Consider the following 14,144-nt stretch of genomic DNA (forward strand, 5'->3'; position numbering starts at 1 on the left):
AGTCACTCAGTGGTGTCCGTCTCTTTGTGACCCCATGAACTGCAGCACGCCAGGCTTCCCTGTCTATCACAAACTCACGGAATTTACCCAAACTCATGTCCATCGAGTCGGTGATGCCATCCAGCCATCTCATCCTCTGTTGTCCCCTTCTCCTCCTGCTCCCAATCCCTCCCAGCATCAGAGTCTTTTCCAATGAGTCAACCTTTGCATGAGGTGGCCAAAGTACTGGAGTTTCAGCTTTACTGAATTAAATATAGATGACCTCAGGCTTTCACAAAGCTCTGCAGAACTTAGGTTCCAACTGCTTGTACCCACTGAGGACTGCTCCACCAGAATGTAAGCTCCACCAGGCCAGCGGGTTTGACTATTTGGTTTCACTCTTATATTCCTAGCACCTAGAACTTACCTGGCGTGTAGTGGGAGGTGGTCAAAATAATTAAATAAACAAACTGTTATTCACTAGTTTGCTAATTTTCACCTGTCTGGTTAATTTTAACTTGAAAATTCTCTCACCTGCCTCTCATCTAAAGCTAAGTTTGTCATATCATACATCTCACTATATGCCCCCGTACACCTTCCCAACCAAACCTCTGGGAGATTTTTTTTTTTTTCTTCTTAGATCATTTTATTTTTTAATTTTTTTTAATTTAATTTTTTTTTTTTTTACTTTACAATACTGTATTGGTTTTGCCATACATTGACATGAATCCATCACAGGTGTACATGAGTTCCCAACCCTGAACTCCCCTCCCACCACCCTCCCCATATCTTCTCTTTTTTTAATAGCTGCGCTTTGTGAATAGTCCAAGACCCTCCCCCATTGTGTACTATGTTCTGGGAAACACATCACCCCAAACTCATTTTCTTCTTTCAGTGTTGCATTAAACTTAGCTGTTTAGACATGCAACAAAACCCACTCTAGCATCGCTGATATAAGTAGCAAACACAAAAGCCTGCCAACCTCAGGCATTAGGCATCAAGTCAGGTGCAAATTGAAGGAAATCTGCTCCTACTGCAAGAAATATGATTTCCAGGGAAAAGGTCTACCTTTCAAGTTTTTAACTACACTCTACCACTAGACATTAGAAACTAAAAGGCCAGTGGGTGACAGCCCAAGGTTGCTGCAAAGACATTCATATTTGGTGTTTAATTAGAAATACATGCAATTAAACACTGACTGAAGAGAGACTACGTGTGTTTCTATATTATTTGATATCATTTACAGTTTTCACATAAGAATATTTGAAGACTTAGATAATAGGGTATTTATCATATATTGAAACACATGAAGGCATTTAGCCAATAATCTCTGTTCAGATAGACTACATTGGAGAGAATTTTTGTTAAAATTTAACAACAAAAGTCACCTTTGAATCTCATGGTCCACCATATTGCGTGCAAAACCTCAGATTGGTTTCCAAGCCCATTTTGCATAAGGGTATTAAAGAAAGCAGTTTGGGGATAAGTAGGTACCTTATGTTGTTGAGATGAAAAAAAAAAATACTGGGAAGCAATAAAATGCAATGTAAAATGAAGAATTTCTTTAAATTAAAAAATAAAGTGACTTAGTTCCAATTAGGTATTCTGCTTTAGGCAAAATACTGTGCTCCATCCGTCCATTTCTGTTTACCATTGTTGACCGCGTGGATTGAAAAAAAGAAAAAAATCACAGGTAAATTCTGCCAAATTTACCACATCTAACCTCAGTACTGAATCAGTAATTCTTGAAAGCACTATGCATGATGTCAGCATAGAACATACCAACATTTACTCTTCTTTCCTTCCCCTAATGCTGCGGACAATGGTTATTTAATCCTCTGAGCCTTAGTTTCTTAATCGCTAAAATAGAAGTAATCTCACCAACTTGACAGTGTTGCGAGAAGTAAATGAGCTGACATACACAAAGTGCCAGGCACGCTGTCTGGACAATAAATAAAACAGTAAACACAGAAGGGATTACAAAACCATGCATGTCATCCGGTCAGAACATTAGTTTGCAGTCACAGAAAGTCAACCGGTGGAGTTCATTTCCAACAAGGTTTAGTGAACCTAAGTACTGCTGCTTGCATTTTAAAAAGGGCTGGATAATTTTATGCTTCGCTAGCCACCCGAGCTAAGATAATGATCAGGGTAATCAGATTCCATGTTTCACTGCACGTGGTGATCACCAGGATCAGGGGATTTCTTATTTAGAGAACGGTAGCATGACCTTAAATCCAAACAGCATTCCCTAAAGTGATGCTACAAGGGATTAGAGACAAGGTTTGAGAGATGCACACCCTCTGACGAGGACAGGAGGCCATGGGATCTGGCAGTGGGTCAATCCTCATTTTGACTCTGATCCCCATCTGCCTGGTTGTTAACCTTCCTATTGAAAACTACAACCATAACCATTTTAGCATCTTATAGGTTTCATGCATAGGTTTCCAGCCACAAACTCTTAGGCATCAAGAGCTCAAGTGGGTAGACTGTGTGTTTAGTTGCTAAGTTGTGTACCACTCTCTGTGACCCCATGGACTGTGGCCCTACAGCCCATGGGATTTCCCAGGCAAGAATCCTGGAGTGGGTTGCCATTTCCTTTTCCGGGGCGTCTTACCAGCCAAGAGATGGAACCCATATATTCTGCACTGCAGGCAAATTCTTTACTGCTGAGCCACTGGGGAAGCCCCAAGCAGGTGGTATGCATAACAATATTACTATGAAAATGATCTTATTTCATTTTGTAAGTATTTCAATGGTAACCGGGCACATTCACAAGCATTCTCTCAAGTGACCTTGTCTACCATTCTGAGGTTGGCACTATCTATATCTCTACCACCCAGTTGAGATGCCTGCCAGTTGGTGACAGAGCCAGGACCAGACCCTGTCTTCTGGCTCTGAGTTAGTCATGCTTATGACAACTACCAGGAGGAACACGAAATGACTGATGAGACGGCCAGAGTGACAAACGTTCAATGCTGTGAAAAATAAGGAGAAAGGCGAAGAAGATGGCCACAAAGTGATTTCAAATGACAGAGGTTTGACTAAATATATGGGGGGAAAAGAAAAGAGTTCTAGAATTAGTTGGCTTTGAAAACCTCTCCCAAGCTTTTTGCCTTCTATAATATCTCCCTACCTAGCTCTTCCCTGAACCCCTAACCTTTTCTTTCTTAGCTTCCTTCCTTTTCCTTATTCATCTTGTAAAGGTAGGTATATATTTCCCAAGTTCCCACTCACTTATTATCTTAGAGATCTTAGCAGTCCTCAGCGTCTCCGCTGTCACTGCCAGACAGAACCCGCAAGTCCGTCTGTCTGGGTCCTCTCCCTCATCTCAGTTGATCACATGCTTCCTATTGGGAAGCTCTGCAGATGGGCTCCTAGATGCCTTATACTTGAAAACCAAAGTCAAACTATGATTTTATCCTAAAATCTATTGTTTAATATGTCCCCCTCTTTTACTGTTGTTGAAATAACAGTGTTCCCAGTATAGAGATTCCTTACTTCTCGCTCCCCCCACCCTTTTTTTTTTTCATCCAACCAGCTAGCGATACCCATTGATTCTATCTGGGAAATGTTCTTTTGTTTCACCCTCATTCCCTTCATATGATCATCATCATAGAATAAATCTTTTAAAACTTTTTCCTAGACCACTTGAACAATCTCCAGGTATTGATTTTCCTAAAACCCACTGAAAAATATTATTTCAACAGAGCCAAAATAACCTTCCCAAAAATTAAGCCTTGGGGATTTTGTCTTCTACTGAAAAACTTTCAAAAGGGTTTCTCGCTGCTTTCAGAACCAATCTGTCAATATGGCATTCAAATTCTCCCCATTACAGGTTCTCCCCACGACGGGCCTAAAATACCTGGAAAGAAAAAAATAATAATACACTTAAAACATTTCTTTCATTAGTTTATCATCTACTGTGGACCAGAAAAGACTCATGAAACATTTTTACACATTATTAGAAATCTTTACACAGATTTGCCATGTAGCATTATTATTTTATGTGTGTGTGTGTGTGTTAAGTCATGTCTGATTCTTTGTGATCCTATGGACTGTAGCCCGCCAGGCTCTTCTGTCCATGGGATTCTCCAGGCAAGAATACTGGAGTGGATTGCCATGCCCTCCAGAGATGTCAAATAACTCACCCAAGGACATAGAGCTAGCTGGAAGCAAAGCTATATTTTTGAATCATAGACCACCTGCCTCTAAAACATGGGATCTTTCTGCCATTCCACTGTCTGCCCATTGCCTCAAGTCATTTATTGTGGACAGACTGTCTACCTAATTTGAGAATACAGCTTGCATTCTCTTCCTTTGAGGTTACACTCATGCTAGTATCTTCATCTGGCATGCTCCCTCTCCAGATTCCACCAGCCAAAATCTGATCCACCCTGTCCATGCACATTTCTTCAGTGTCTATAACCAGTAGTATTCTTACCTTCCTTGGTATACTGCCCATCTTCCCTTAAAGCAGAGCTGTGTATACAGTCTTTATTTCCTTCCTTGCATGTTTCACATCTCCACCAACTCCAAATAAATTGCCATTTCGTAAATATGTGTTGAATTAAAATGATCACCGCTACACTTTCTACTCTGAAACTTTCATTAGGGGCGTAATAGTAATTAAGAATCAGAACTGGATCTGAATGCCTGCTCAGCCATTTATTAGCAGTGCTAATTTTGGGAAAATTCTCTAGCTTCATTAAACATTAGCTGCCTCATTTATGAAGTGAGGAAATTAATAGTGACTGCCTCACTGAGTAGTTGTGAGCTCATAATAAAATAAACAGAGTCTTTGCACAGTGTCTAGTACCTGGTACTTTGTCCGTCAGTATTTGTGGCGAGTGACGGGAATGGGAGTCATGTAAGGTGAACTCTAAAGACACGGTCTGAGATAAATGTAGGAAACAGTCATCTATGCCATTAAATTACCTGCCATCTTATAGACAATGGAGTAGAAAAATAAACTGAATTAAAAGAGGTTAACTAAGGAGTCAAGAATAGAATAGGAAACATTTTAATTGCCGGTCATCTCCTCTCATCCTGAGTATGAACTGACTTTGGGATGAAGGTTAGTTTGGTCGATCAGCAGGGCTTATCTAAATGTCTTTAAGTGATTCTAGGTTCCAAAGGTGTCATCTCAGGCTGAGAAATGACAGGTCTGGCTGTCAGTACCATCTTTGAGGCTAATGCAGTTGTACAGTTCCCTCTGCCATCTATCAGGGAAACACTAACAAGATGAAACAGCCCCAGTGACAGCATCAGGATCTAAGCACATGATGCTATGGGGTGGGTGGCTAATGAATTCCCCAATCAATATGCTGAGCTCCGTGCCTTCTGAATGCAGCCAGGGAGCTAAAATCCATCATCTATAGCTTCAGGGAGTCAGTGAGTTATTTCTTGCCCTGGTGCATTGAACAATACTCCAGAAGTAATGACTAGTAACAGTGTAAGCGGTGGGTCAATGAGATAATTCATCTAAGTGATGGTGTTAAGGTAGGGCTGTCATTAAGTCACATGAGCCCCAGCAGTCACTGCATGGTGCTGAGGGTTTGCTTGCTTGCTGCACTTGGCATTCATCTGTCAGAAAAGCCTCTGCTATTCAGAACTTGTTCAGTATTTGATAACTGCAATAATCTATGATACATGCCACCAGGTTGGCTTTAAATCAGCAATATCTTGATGCTTCCATAGAATTTTATATTAGTTAAGTTGGACTCTCAAAGGTCTGGTTAAAAGTCTATCTATTAGTTAGGAAATTACATTGTTTTCTGAGTTTAAAAAAATGTTAATTGAATAAAAAAGTACCAATAATATCCAAAGCTATCCATGACTGAAAATGCACTATATGCCAGGAGCTGTATAGTAAGAGTTGTATTTACATTATCTCCTACATGTGTAGAAAACCTACTTTCTCATATTTTAATTACCATGTTCTTTCATTAGCTCTATGTGAGCCAAGGTTGATCACAGAATTCCCAAAACATAGCAATTAGCATGGTACATAAAAGACACTCAATTCACATATAAAGAATGTCACTCAGGAGCTAAACCCTCTTCATTCTGACTTTTCTAAATTTATATTATATATATATATATATATATATGCATCGATGATTCTGAAATAGGACTGCCATCAGTTAACAAAGTGTCAGTGGTGTCAGTGATAAATGAGAAAGATATGGTCATTTGGCCTCGCTTCTCGTAACTGTCTCCCAGCTATAAAATATTCTCCACATGCATTGTAAACTCAATTTTTCCAGCTATATTACTATACATTTCATCTGCACACTAAATTTATCATTCATTTTTCTTTTATGTTTGAGGACTCAAAAATCTTTGAAATGCTTTTATCTGTATATGTACCTTTATGTTTCCAGTTTCCTTGATAGCAGCAGCTACTCATCTCTGTCAATCCGGCTGGACCCACACTGGGATGTTCTTCCCAGCCATGACCTTTTCTGGGCCCTACTGATGCCCAAGAATAGGGCCAAGCCCTCTAGGTCTTTATCTGATGCCCATGGTGGGTCTCAAACCACTTTCACACCATTCTCATCTGGGAAGATTTGGCTCCCTTGATGGTCCTGCTTGTTGTTACTGTTGTCTTCTCCTCCTCCCTCCTTCCCTTCTCCTCCTCCCTCACACTGCTCCACCCCTGGGATCACGACCACCACCTCCTCCTCCATATTCTTCTTTTTGCAAGCTGAGCTGTGCTTCATACAACTGAAGAAGGAACTTTGGGGCAGGATGGACCATGATTTCACAGATGAGTATAGAGCCCTTTGGAACATTAAGGACAGTGGAAGCACAGTGCATTGCCTCGTGACACTGTAGGGACATCATGACCTACAGTGAGACACTGAGGATGCTGCAGGGGTCTACTCAGTCTATTGACTCAACCAGGACTCGCTCAGCCGGAACTGGGCTCTTCACTGTATGCCAACAGGACCCTCCAAAGTCTCCACTGTAGATGTGATTAATTCAAAATTTTGCTTTTGATCAGATAAAATAGGAATTTGCTTGCAGAAACTGTCTCAGGCGACTTCAAAAACACTTAAAATGAAATTCTGCTTTTCATGATAAAACACTTCCTTTCACTATTTTTTTTTCCCTCCAATGAAGTCATCACCTGCTAGATATTTCATCAAGAAAACTATCCTTCTCTTTTCATGCAGTCCTTCACCAATAACAACTTCTGAAAACTTTATTTCGTCTAAGCCCCAGGAAAATTATATGAGGTAATCTTTTTTGTTGCCCATTTTAAAGAAGAGAAAGGAGAGGCTCAAAGCAGTGGAGTGACTTGCTGAAAGCCAAGTAGCTCACTGGATACGGACAGAAATGAGACTCAAATCCAAGTCTTCCAACCACAAATTAAGCACATTTTTCTACTATGGCATTCTGCCTTTCAATACTACGCGTGGAATCGAAGTCAACAGATTTAGATCAAAATATCTTGGGAATAGCAAAGATCTGAGCAAACACACACGGCTTGCATGCAGGTGCTGCCTCTGGTTCAGCTTACATAAGCAGTCACTCCATCAAAACCCCCCACCACTCCCTTCTCCCACCTTCTCCTCCAACTCTGCCGGGATGGAACAGCTAAGCTGGGAGCTGCAGAGAGGGGCCCCAGCAGGCCCTCTCCACAGAAGTGGCTAATGATCTGGAAAAGCTCCTAAGCCTAGAAAACCCGAAGAGGCCTTTTTCACTAAGAACAAATAGCAGCTAAAGGAAAAACAGAGCCAGCCTGCAGTGCGCAGCACTCTGTGGGAAGTGCAATTGCATCTGGTGGTTACTTTTGTTGTTTCCCTGTTCTTTTTCTCTTGACTTCTGTTACCAGTCTTGAATGCCAACACTCCTCTGGACTCCTCTGCAGATTCCCCTACGCGCCGTGCCTGAACCCAATCCACTTCTGCCACTGGCCAAATCCAGAGATGAACGTAAGCTAACAGCCACCTAACTTCACTGAGGACCAACCCAGAGGTTGCTGGTTTACTGCGAGTATCTCACACACAGACAGCCAAGTGAAACATCTGAGCCAGCAATTTATAGATGCAATAGATGTGAGCAACACACCATTTATCATAATTCAGCTCTGCTCCCTTTTTTTCTCCAGGAGTCCCTTCAAGTGCTATAAATTATGGAAAAACAATACTATATAAGCCAAACTTAATAAATATCTGATTTCCCAAACTTGACAATAAGAGAATACCATCAGTCTTTTTTTTTTTTTTTTTTTTGGCGGGGGTGTTGGAAAGAGAACACTATGCCCTTACGAAAAGGGGGTCGATGTGAACATAACCTTTTGTCTACTCCTTTGTTTTATGTAAGTGTCTACATTGTAAGTCAGGAAGGAAACAGTTGGGGAAGGTTATAGATTCTTGTCAAACAAAATAGGTGCCCTGACACATAAATTTTCACTGTTCCTGAAAGGCTCATAATTAAAAAATGAATCCAAGAGGATTTACTGTAAATTACACACAGAAAGAAGAAAATTAATAGGATGCCTTTTTTACACCCTGCATTAACTACGTAAAGAGAAGCTGATTGTTGCCCGATTCTCCCCATCCTTCTATTTTGCAGGTGGTGAAAGAAGGCTGTCAAGAGTTTCACGATAGCAATGGCAAGCACCTCATGGTGATCCTTTCTCTGGTCATTTTCAGTTTTGTCCCTATTGTTAAAGGAGGTGACTGCAACAAGACATAGCTCCATAGACACAGGGTCAAGAGGGAGATGTCATTCACAACGGATGGCTTCTCTCCAAATACTGAGCAGATTAATTTCTCAACAATAGATTTCAACAGAGGGAACTTATATTTGAAGCAATGATTTGTAAAAATCCCTCTGCCCTATGAGACTCTCCCTCCAAAGAATTTGATTTCATGAGCGCACACTTCAGCAAAGACATTTTTGCCTTTGTTAAGACACATCTCATCTATGATTTCATTAATATCATGATTAATAATTGACACAGAAAATAGTACATCATGGACATGTGAACCAAAAACAAAGAAATGCAAGCTAATTTGAAGCAAACGGTCTAAATTATTTTGATCTCTTGGCCTTCTTAGATTTTTTTTAAATGATCTAATTCTTATCTTGTTCAACAAGCCGATTTAATTACCATGAGGCCCAGGTGAGTGGGAATATGTCTGGTTTAAAAGCAATCAGCCCAAGAAGGAAGAGCCCCTGTTCTTTTGGCAAGAACAATAGATAACGTGAGCAATAGGTGTGCCTACAGCGCCTCCCCAGCCCTGTGTGGGTGTCCCTTTCTTTGTACCAATTCTTTTTATCCCAGGGCACCAAAGCCTTCATTCTGACCAAGCTCTCTCCATGAATTCCTGCCACTCCCCCAAATGTCCTATGTCCCCAAATTAGTCATGCTGATTTATTGCTCTCATGAGTTTGAGTAAACTCTGGGAGTTGGTGATGGAAAGGGAGGCCTGGCGTGCAGCAGTCTATGGGGTCGCAAAGAGTCGGACAGGACTGAGGGGCTGAACTAACTAAAACTTGCTCTCAAACCCTGTCAGAGCGGTTGACTTTAAGGTGGTGGGGGAAGGAACATACAAAGACTGACTAATTAGTCAATGACTCAAGGGCCTCCAGGGGAATATGAGCTGAAAAAGATACCTGCTTCCCCAAGGAGTTTTTTAGGTGTGGTGACTTTAGGATAGCAAAGGAAGAGATAGGTGAGACTTCAAGCGTGTGAAGAAGGCTGTGAAGCCTAGAGGAAGTAGAATGAATGGGCAGCCCACTTCAGTCCTTACAGCCCCGCTTCCACACAGGTGGCAGACAAGGCTGGTGGAAGCCCGCACTTCCACTTGCTTTATTTGCCTTCTATTCTCCCAAATCCTCCCAATGCAGAGCTTGCATGGAGGGAGTAGGACTCAGAGCTGGCATGTAGGAGGACGTTCTCTACATTCCTGCACTGGGGTCTTGACAACAGGCAAGTCTCGTTTTAGAGAGTGGTTGCTCATCCTGGGGTCAGATTCCCCAGTGTTCTTGGGAGAGAATTTTCTCTTCCCTCAGGTAGGTTAATTCGGGGGTAAAAAGGGCTTCTCCCAAACACTGTGTTACCACTGTTCAAAAAGTCAGGAATTCCTAGGAATTGCCTTTCGCAGCAGTTTACGAAACACCAGTTCTCAATCTCTCCCTTCATGTCTCTCTTTCTCTCTCTTGCATGTGTGTGTGCGTGCACACACATGCTAATTTCAGAGTTTATACTTTTTTTCTGAGCAATGTATTAGCTTGACAACCACTCAGGAGTAGCAGCAAGGCACTTCTGGTTGTTTCCACAATTAACACCCACACTCGAAGAATGCAGCTCTGCCCACAGATGACCCCGGCCAGAGCCCATCTGTGGGCAAATGTGTCCTCTCTTGCTCACGCCCACTTGATTGTGTTTTTCCTTGCCCCTGGGATTCACCCTGCCTTCACGTCCTCTTCACACCTGTCATCGCTTTCACTGGTTCTCTTCTCCAAGGGGCACTGCGAGGGGGAATGAAATTCTCTGCTTCCTCTCCAACTCGTTCCGCTCTTAGCAATGGCCCTTACATTCCTTTCTTTCTGAGTAATTTTCTCTAGGACAAGGAAACTGACTGTGTTTAATAAACAAATCCATGTTTGACAGATAGTGAAAACCACATAGAATTATCTAGTAGGCATCTGTGGCTTCATTTTCCTGATGCAGCTACATCAGTGTCCAAAGCAAGACGCTGGATTGTGTCAAGTTCTTTGACCTTCTCTCCACTATAGTAAGGAACCTTCCCTTTCCTCTGCCTACTGTGACATCAGGTTTTAGTCACATGTTCTTTATATCCGAGGATGTTTGGCCAGTCTAGGGCAGTGGTCACCGATGTACAATCTGCAGCCTGTCCTTACAGGCACCTTTTTATTGGAGTACCATCACATACACTTTCTGTCTCTAGCAGACACCAGAGATATTGCACCAGTGAACAAAAGATGATTTGAAATGACTACACCAATGAAGGGGTCCCATGCTCCAGAAAGCCAGGGATATGTCAGGTCCATTCCAGAATGGTGTGGCTTCCTCACATCATAGGGTCTCTCTTTCTCTTCTTGAAAAATGCCAGATGGCATTTCCTAACCCAAGTTCTGAAGGAGAATCTGTTGGAATTTCCCAGAATGTTTAAGCAACGAGAACATCATGGGAATAAGTTCACAATGCCCAAGAGAGCTCTACACATTCTGATGTAAAATTTCTTGTATGTTTCCTTTTAAAAAAGACTCAAAATGGAATGCTTTGGTTCTCCCTAGAAGTTCCCAGGATCCTCATATCTGTTTTATGAAAATGCTGCCAATTCCAAGTAAACTACCAGAAAATAAGAAGATGTTTCTCCTTAAAGTGGAACTGCTTTACAAAACACAAATGGGAAGAAATTGATAAACCGGTAGCACATTATTGGACTCTAAAAGGATGCTCATGGCTGTGCCAAATCATATTTTTCTTAGTAAGTCACACTGAATAAAAAAAAGAAGATAAATCACTGTGAAAATGCAAGTGAACTGGTAATAATAGCCCAGTTATAGCTGCCATGAAATAGTCATTAAGTTATATGCAGCATAAATCTCACAGTTTTGTAAATTATGGTGGTTCTTAGAGGCCAAATAAAGATAAACTGTACTAACTATGGCTGTGTTTTCTCTGTGCTCCTTGGCGTGGCTTTTTAAAAGGCTCGAGCTCAGGCTCAGAGTACCATATGGTCCCTGAAGCATCTGAGGAAGTGTTAAAGGTTCACGGTTCTCTTCAAGACCCCTCTTCTGCATTTTGAAGCTGATTGTTTCTAACCAGTGCTTCTCTGCCTTTCTGAGCAGAGTCTTGGCTTGTTCTGGCTCACCCTGAGATCAGACAGGCTTCCAGCTCAAGCCTTTTCCTTCCAGCTGCTTCTCTTTCCAAGGCCTGCTGAAAGAGCAGGTGCTGGGGAGGGGCACTGTTTCCCGGGCTGAGCTTGCTGTATGGTTCCAGCCGGCCACCACCACCCCAGGGCCCAGCAATGAAATCTCACCCCACGTGCCTCAGTACATGCGCACGTTAGCAAAACTCACATTCAAAGATTACCGAGAAACGTCCCTTTTCCTCCTTTTTGGAGGTTGGTGATAATCCCCAGTTGCCTTTTCTTCTTAACTGCTTTATCCCCCCTGCTATTTAAACTGAATTCTTATTGCTCCAAATTAAATCCATTCTTTCTAGCCTTGTCATTGCTAACTAATGAGAGCAATTCTTCTCTTTGCTCTTGGTGGCTGCACTTTGGGTACTTATGGATGAGAATCATATCCTTCTCTAGCCTACTTTCCTAACTGCAGACTCACAGGTGATAAAATGGGTTAATTGTTGCTATAAAAATATTTTCTATCCTCATAACGAAGTAATTTTTCCCTCCAAATCATTTTAATTTCTTTGAATTGCACTGTGTTCTTAATGATCTGCAGTGAGTGAGGGTGCAGTCTTATTGGGTTTACATATACAAGCAAAACGTCGGATATATACTACACACGCATACAGCAACTCCTGGCCATTGCGTTGCTTCTGTTTGCCCCACACACTGTGGCCTCATTTTTTAACATTTGTTCTTCACATCTCTACAAGAAAGCCTGCGGGCTTGGGCAGAGGTTGCCCAAGCACAGCCTGCAGTCTGTTTTTATAAATATATTTTTATTGCAATATAATCACACACATTTCTTTAATGATGGATTGGCTGTGGCTGCTTTCACAGTAACAATGGCAGAGTTGAGTAGCTACGTCAGAGACTGCATGACCCGAAAAGCCCCAAATATTCTATTTGGCCCTTCACCTTTTTGGCACCAGGGACCAGTTTTATGGAAGACAGTTTCTCCATGGAGTGGGGTGGGGGTGGTTTCAGGGTGATTCAAAGGCACTACATTCGTTGTGCACTTTATTTCTGATCTAACACTGCTGCTGATCTGACGGGATGTACCAGTCCCTGGCGTGGAGGCTGGGGACCTCTTCCCTGGAGAAAACCTTGGCTAACGGCCAAACGTAGGAGGTCACTGACAGTCACGATGGCCTTGCCACTCACACCAGGTTAAGATGAGCCGTACCTGGTCAGTCTTTTATTTACACCTATGTGGAAGCGAAGTCGCTCAATCATGTTCGACCCTTTGCGACCCCGTGGACTGTGGCCCACCAGGCTCCTTCATCCACGGAATTTTTCAGGCAAGAGGATTGCATTGGGTTGCCGTTTCCTTCTCCAATTTACACCTAAGTGGTCTGCTAAACGTCTCACGGCCAAGCCACACAGTAGGGGAGGGAGTCTGGACAGGATGAGTTTTATATTTTCTATTCCCGAAGCACCCTCTGGGCATCACGGTTCACATCCAAGGGGGTAAAATGAGGCTTAACAGAAAGCACCCCTTAAGTGTGGCTCCAGCACATGGAGGCAAGGATATAAATGCGTGCTCCGGTGTCGCGCCAGCCTAGAATGTTCCACGGCAGTTATTTGGCTCACTCACTCAGACCAGCAGGAAGACAAGAGAATCCGGGCCCAGCCCGGTACTCACGATGTGAAGCTGGAGGAAGTCGCCGAGGCCCGGGGCGCTGTCGATGCGCACCAGAATGCCGTCCTTCACAGTTGTGCTGAAGCCCACGGCCAGGCGGTCGGAGCGTGTGCTGGGCCTGTCGTTGGCCGGCCAGGTGTAGAGGATGAGGCCTCCGCTCTTCCCGAAGATGTACGTGGCACCAGCTGCGAAAGCAAGGAGAGAGGAGCGTGAGGACCCTGCAGGGCTCCTCGCCAGCTACAGTTACCCTGCGGACACTCTGCACAGGGAGCCGTGCAGCACGACGGCCTTCACGTGCCCAGATCCGGAGACCAAGAAGGATGCGATGCAGGGGCTCAGAAGACGCCGTCACCCCAAATTAAAGAGGCGGGCGAAATGAGTTAATCACAAAGCAGATGCTAGCGAGAGACGGTCCTCGCGTCTCCAGGTCCTGCTGAACGAGGGCAGAGGACGGATAGCACGCCATGTCTGAGAGCTCTGCTACCTTGGGACAAACAACTATTTCATCTTGCTTCTCAGCCAGGACAGCACAAGAAAGGAACCTTCAGCCACCCTCTCAGAAAAGAAAGCCTGAGAAAACCGAGTTACCTGACTCAACGCATTTGTCTATTTCACTCTTATGTTGC

General features: G+C 43.0%; 1 protein-coding gene across 3 annotated transcripts in view; it reads right to left on the reverse strand.

Moving 5' to 3' along the window:
• The window catches only part of NRXN3 (neurexin 3), a 621,447-nt gene that overhangs the window by 409,840 nt on the left and 197,463 nt on the right, over positions 1-14,144 (reverse strand). For all 3 annotated transcript variants that reach the window (XM_040225989.1, XM_040225988.1, XM_040225990.1), the window contains exon 2: positions 13,522-13,703. In XM_040225989.1, coding sequence (XP_040081923.1) covers positions 13,522-13,703 — 182 coding nt within the window. The remainder of the gene's footprint in view (positions 1-13,521; positions 13,704-14,144) is intronic.

This window comes from Oryx dammah, unplaced genomic scaffold (assembly GCF_014754425.2).
Source record: "Oryx dammah isolate SB20612 unplaced genomic scaffold, SCBI_Odam_1.1 HiC_scaffold_26, whole genome shotgun sequence".
NCBI classification, from domain to species: domain Eukaryota; kingdom Metazoa; phylum Chordata; class Mammalia; order Artiodactyla; family Bovidae; genus Oryx; species Oryx dammah.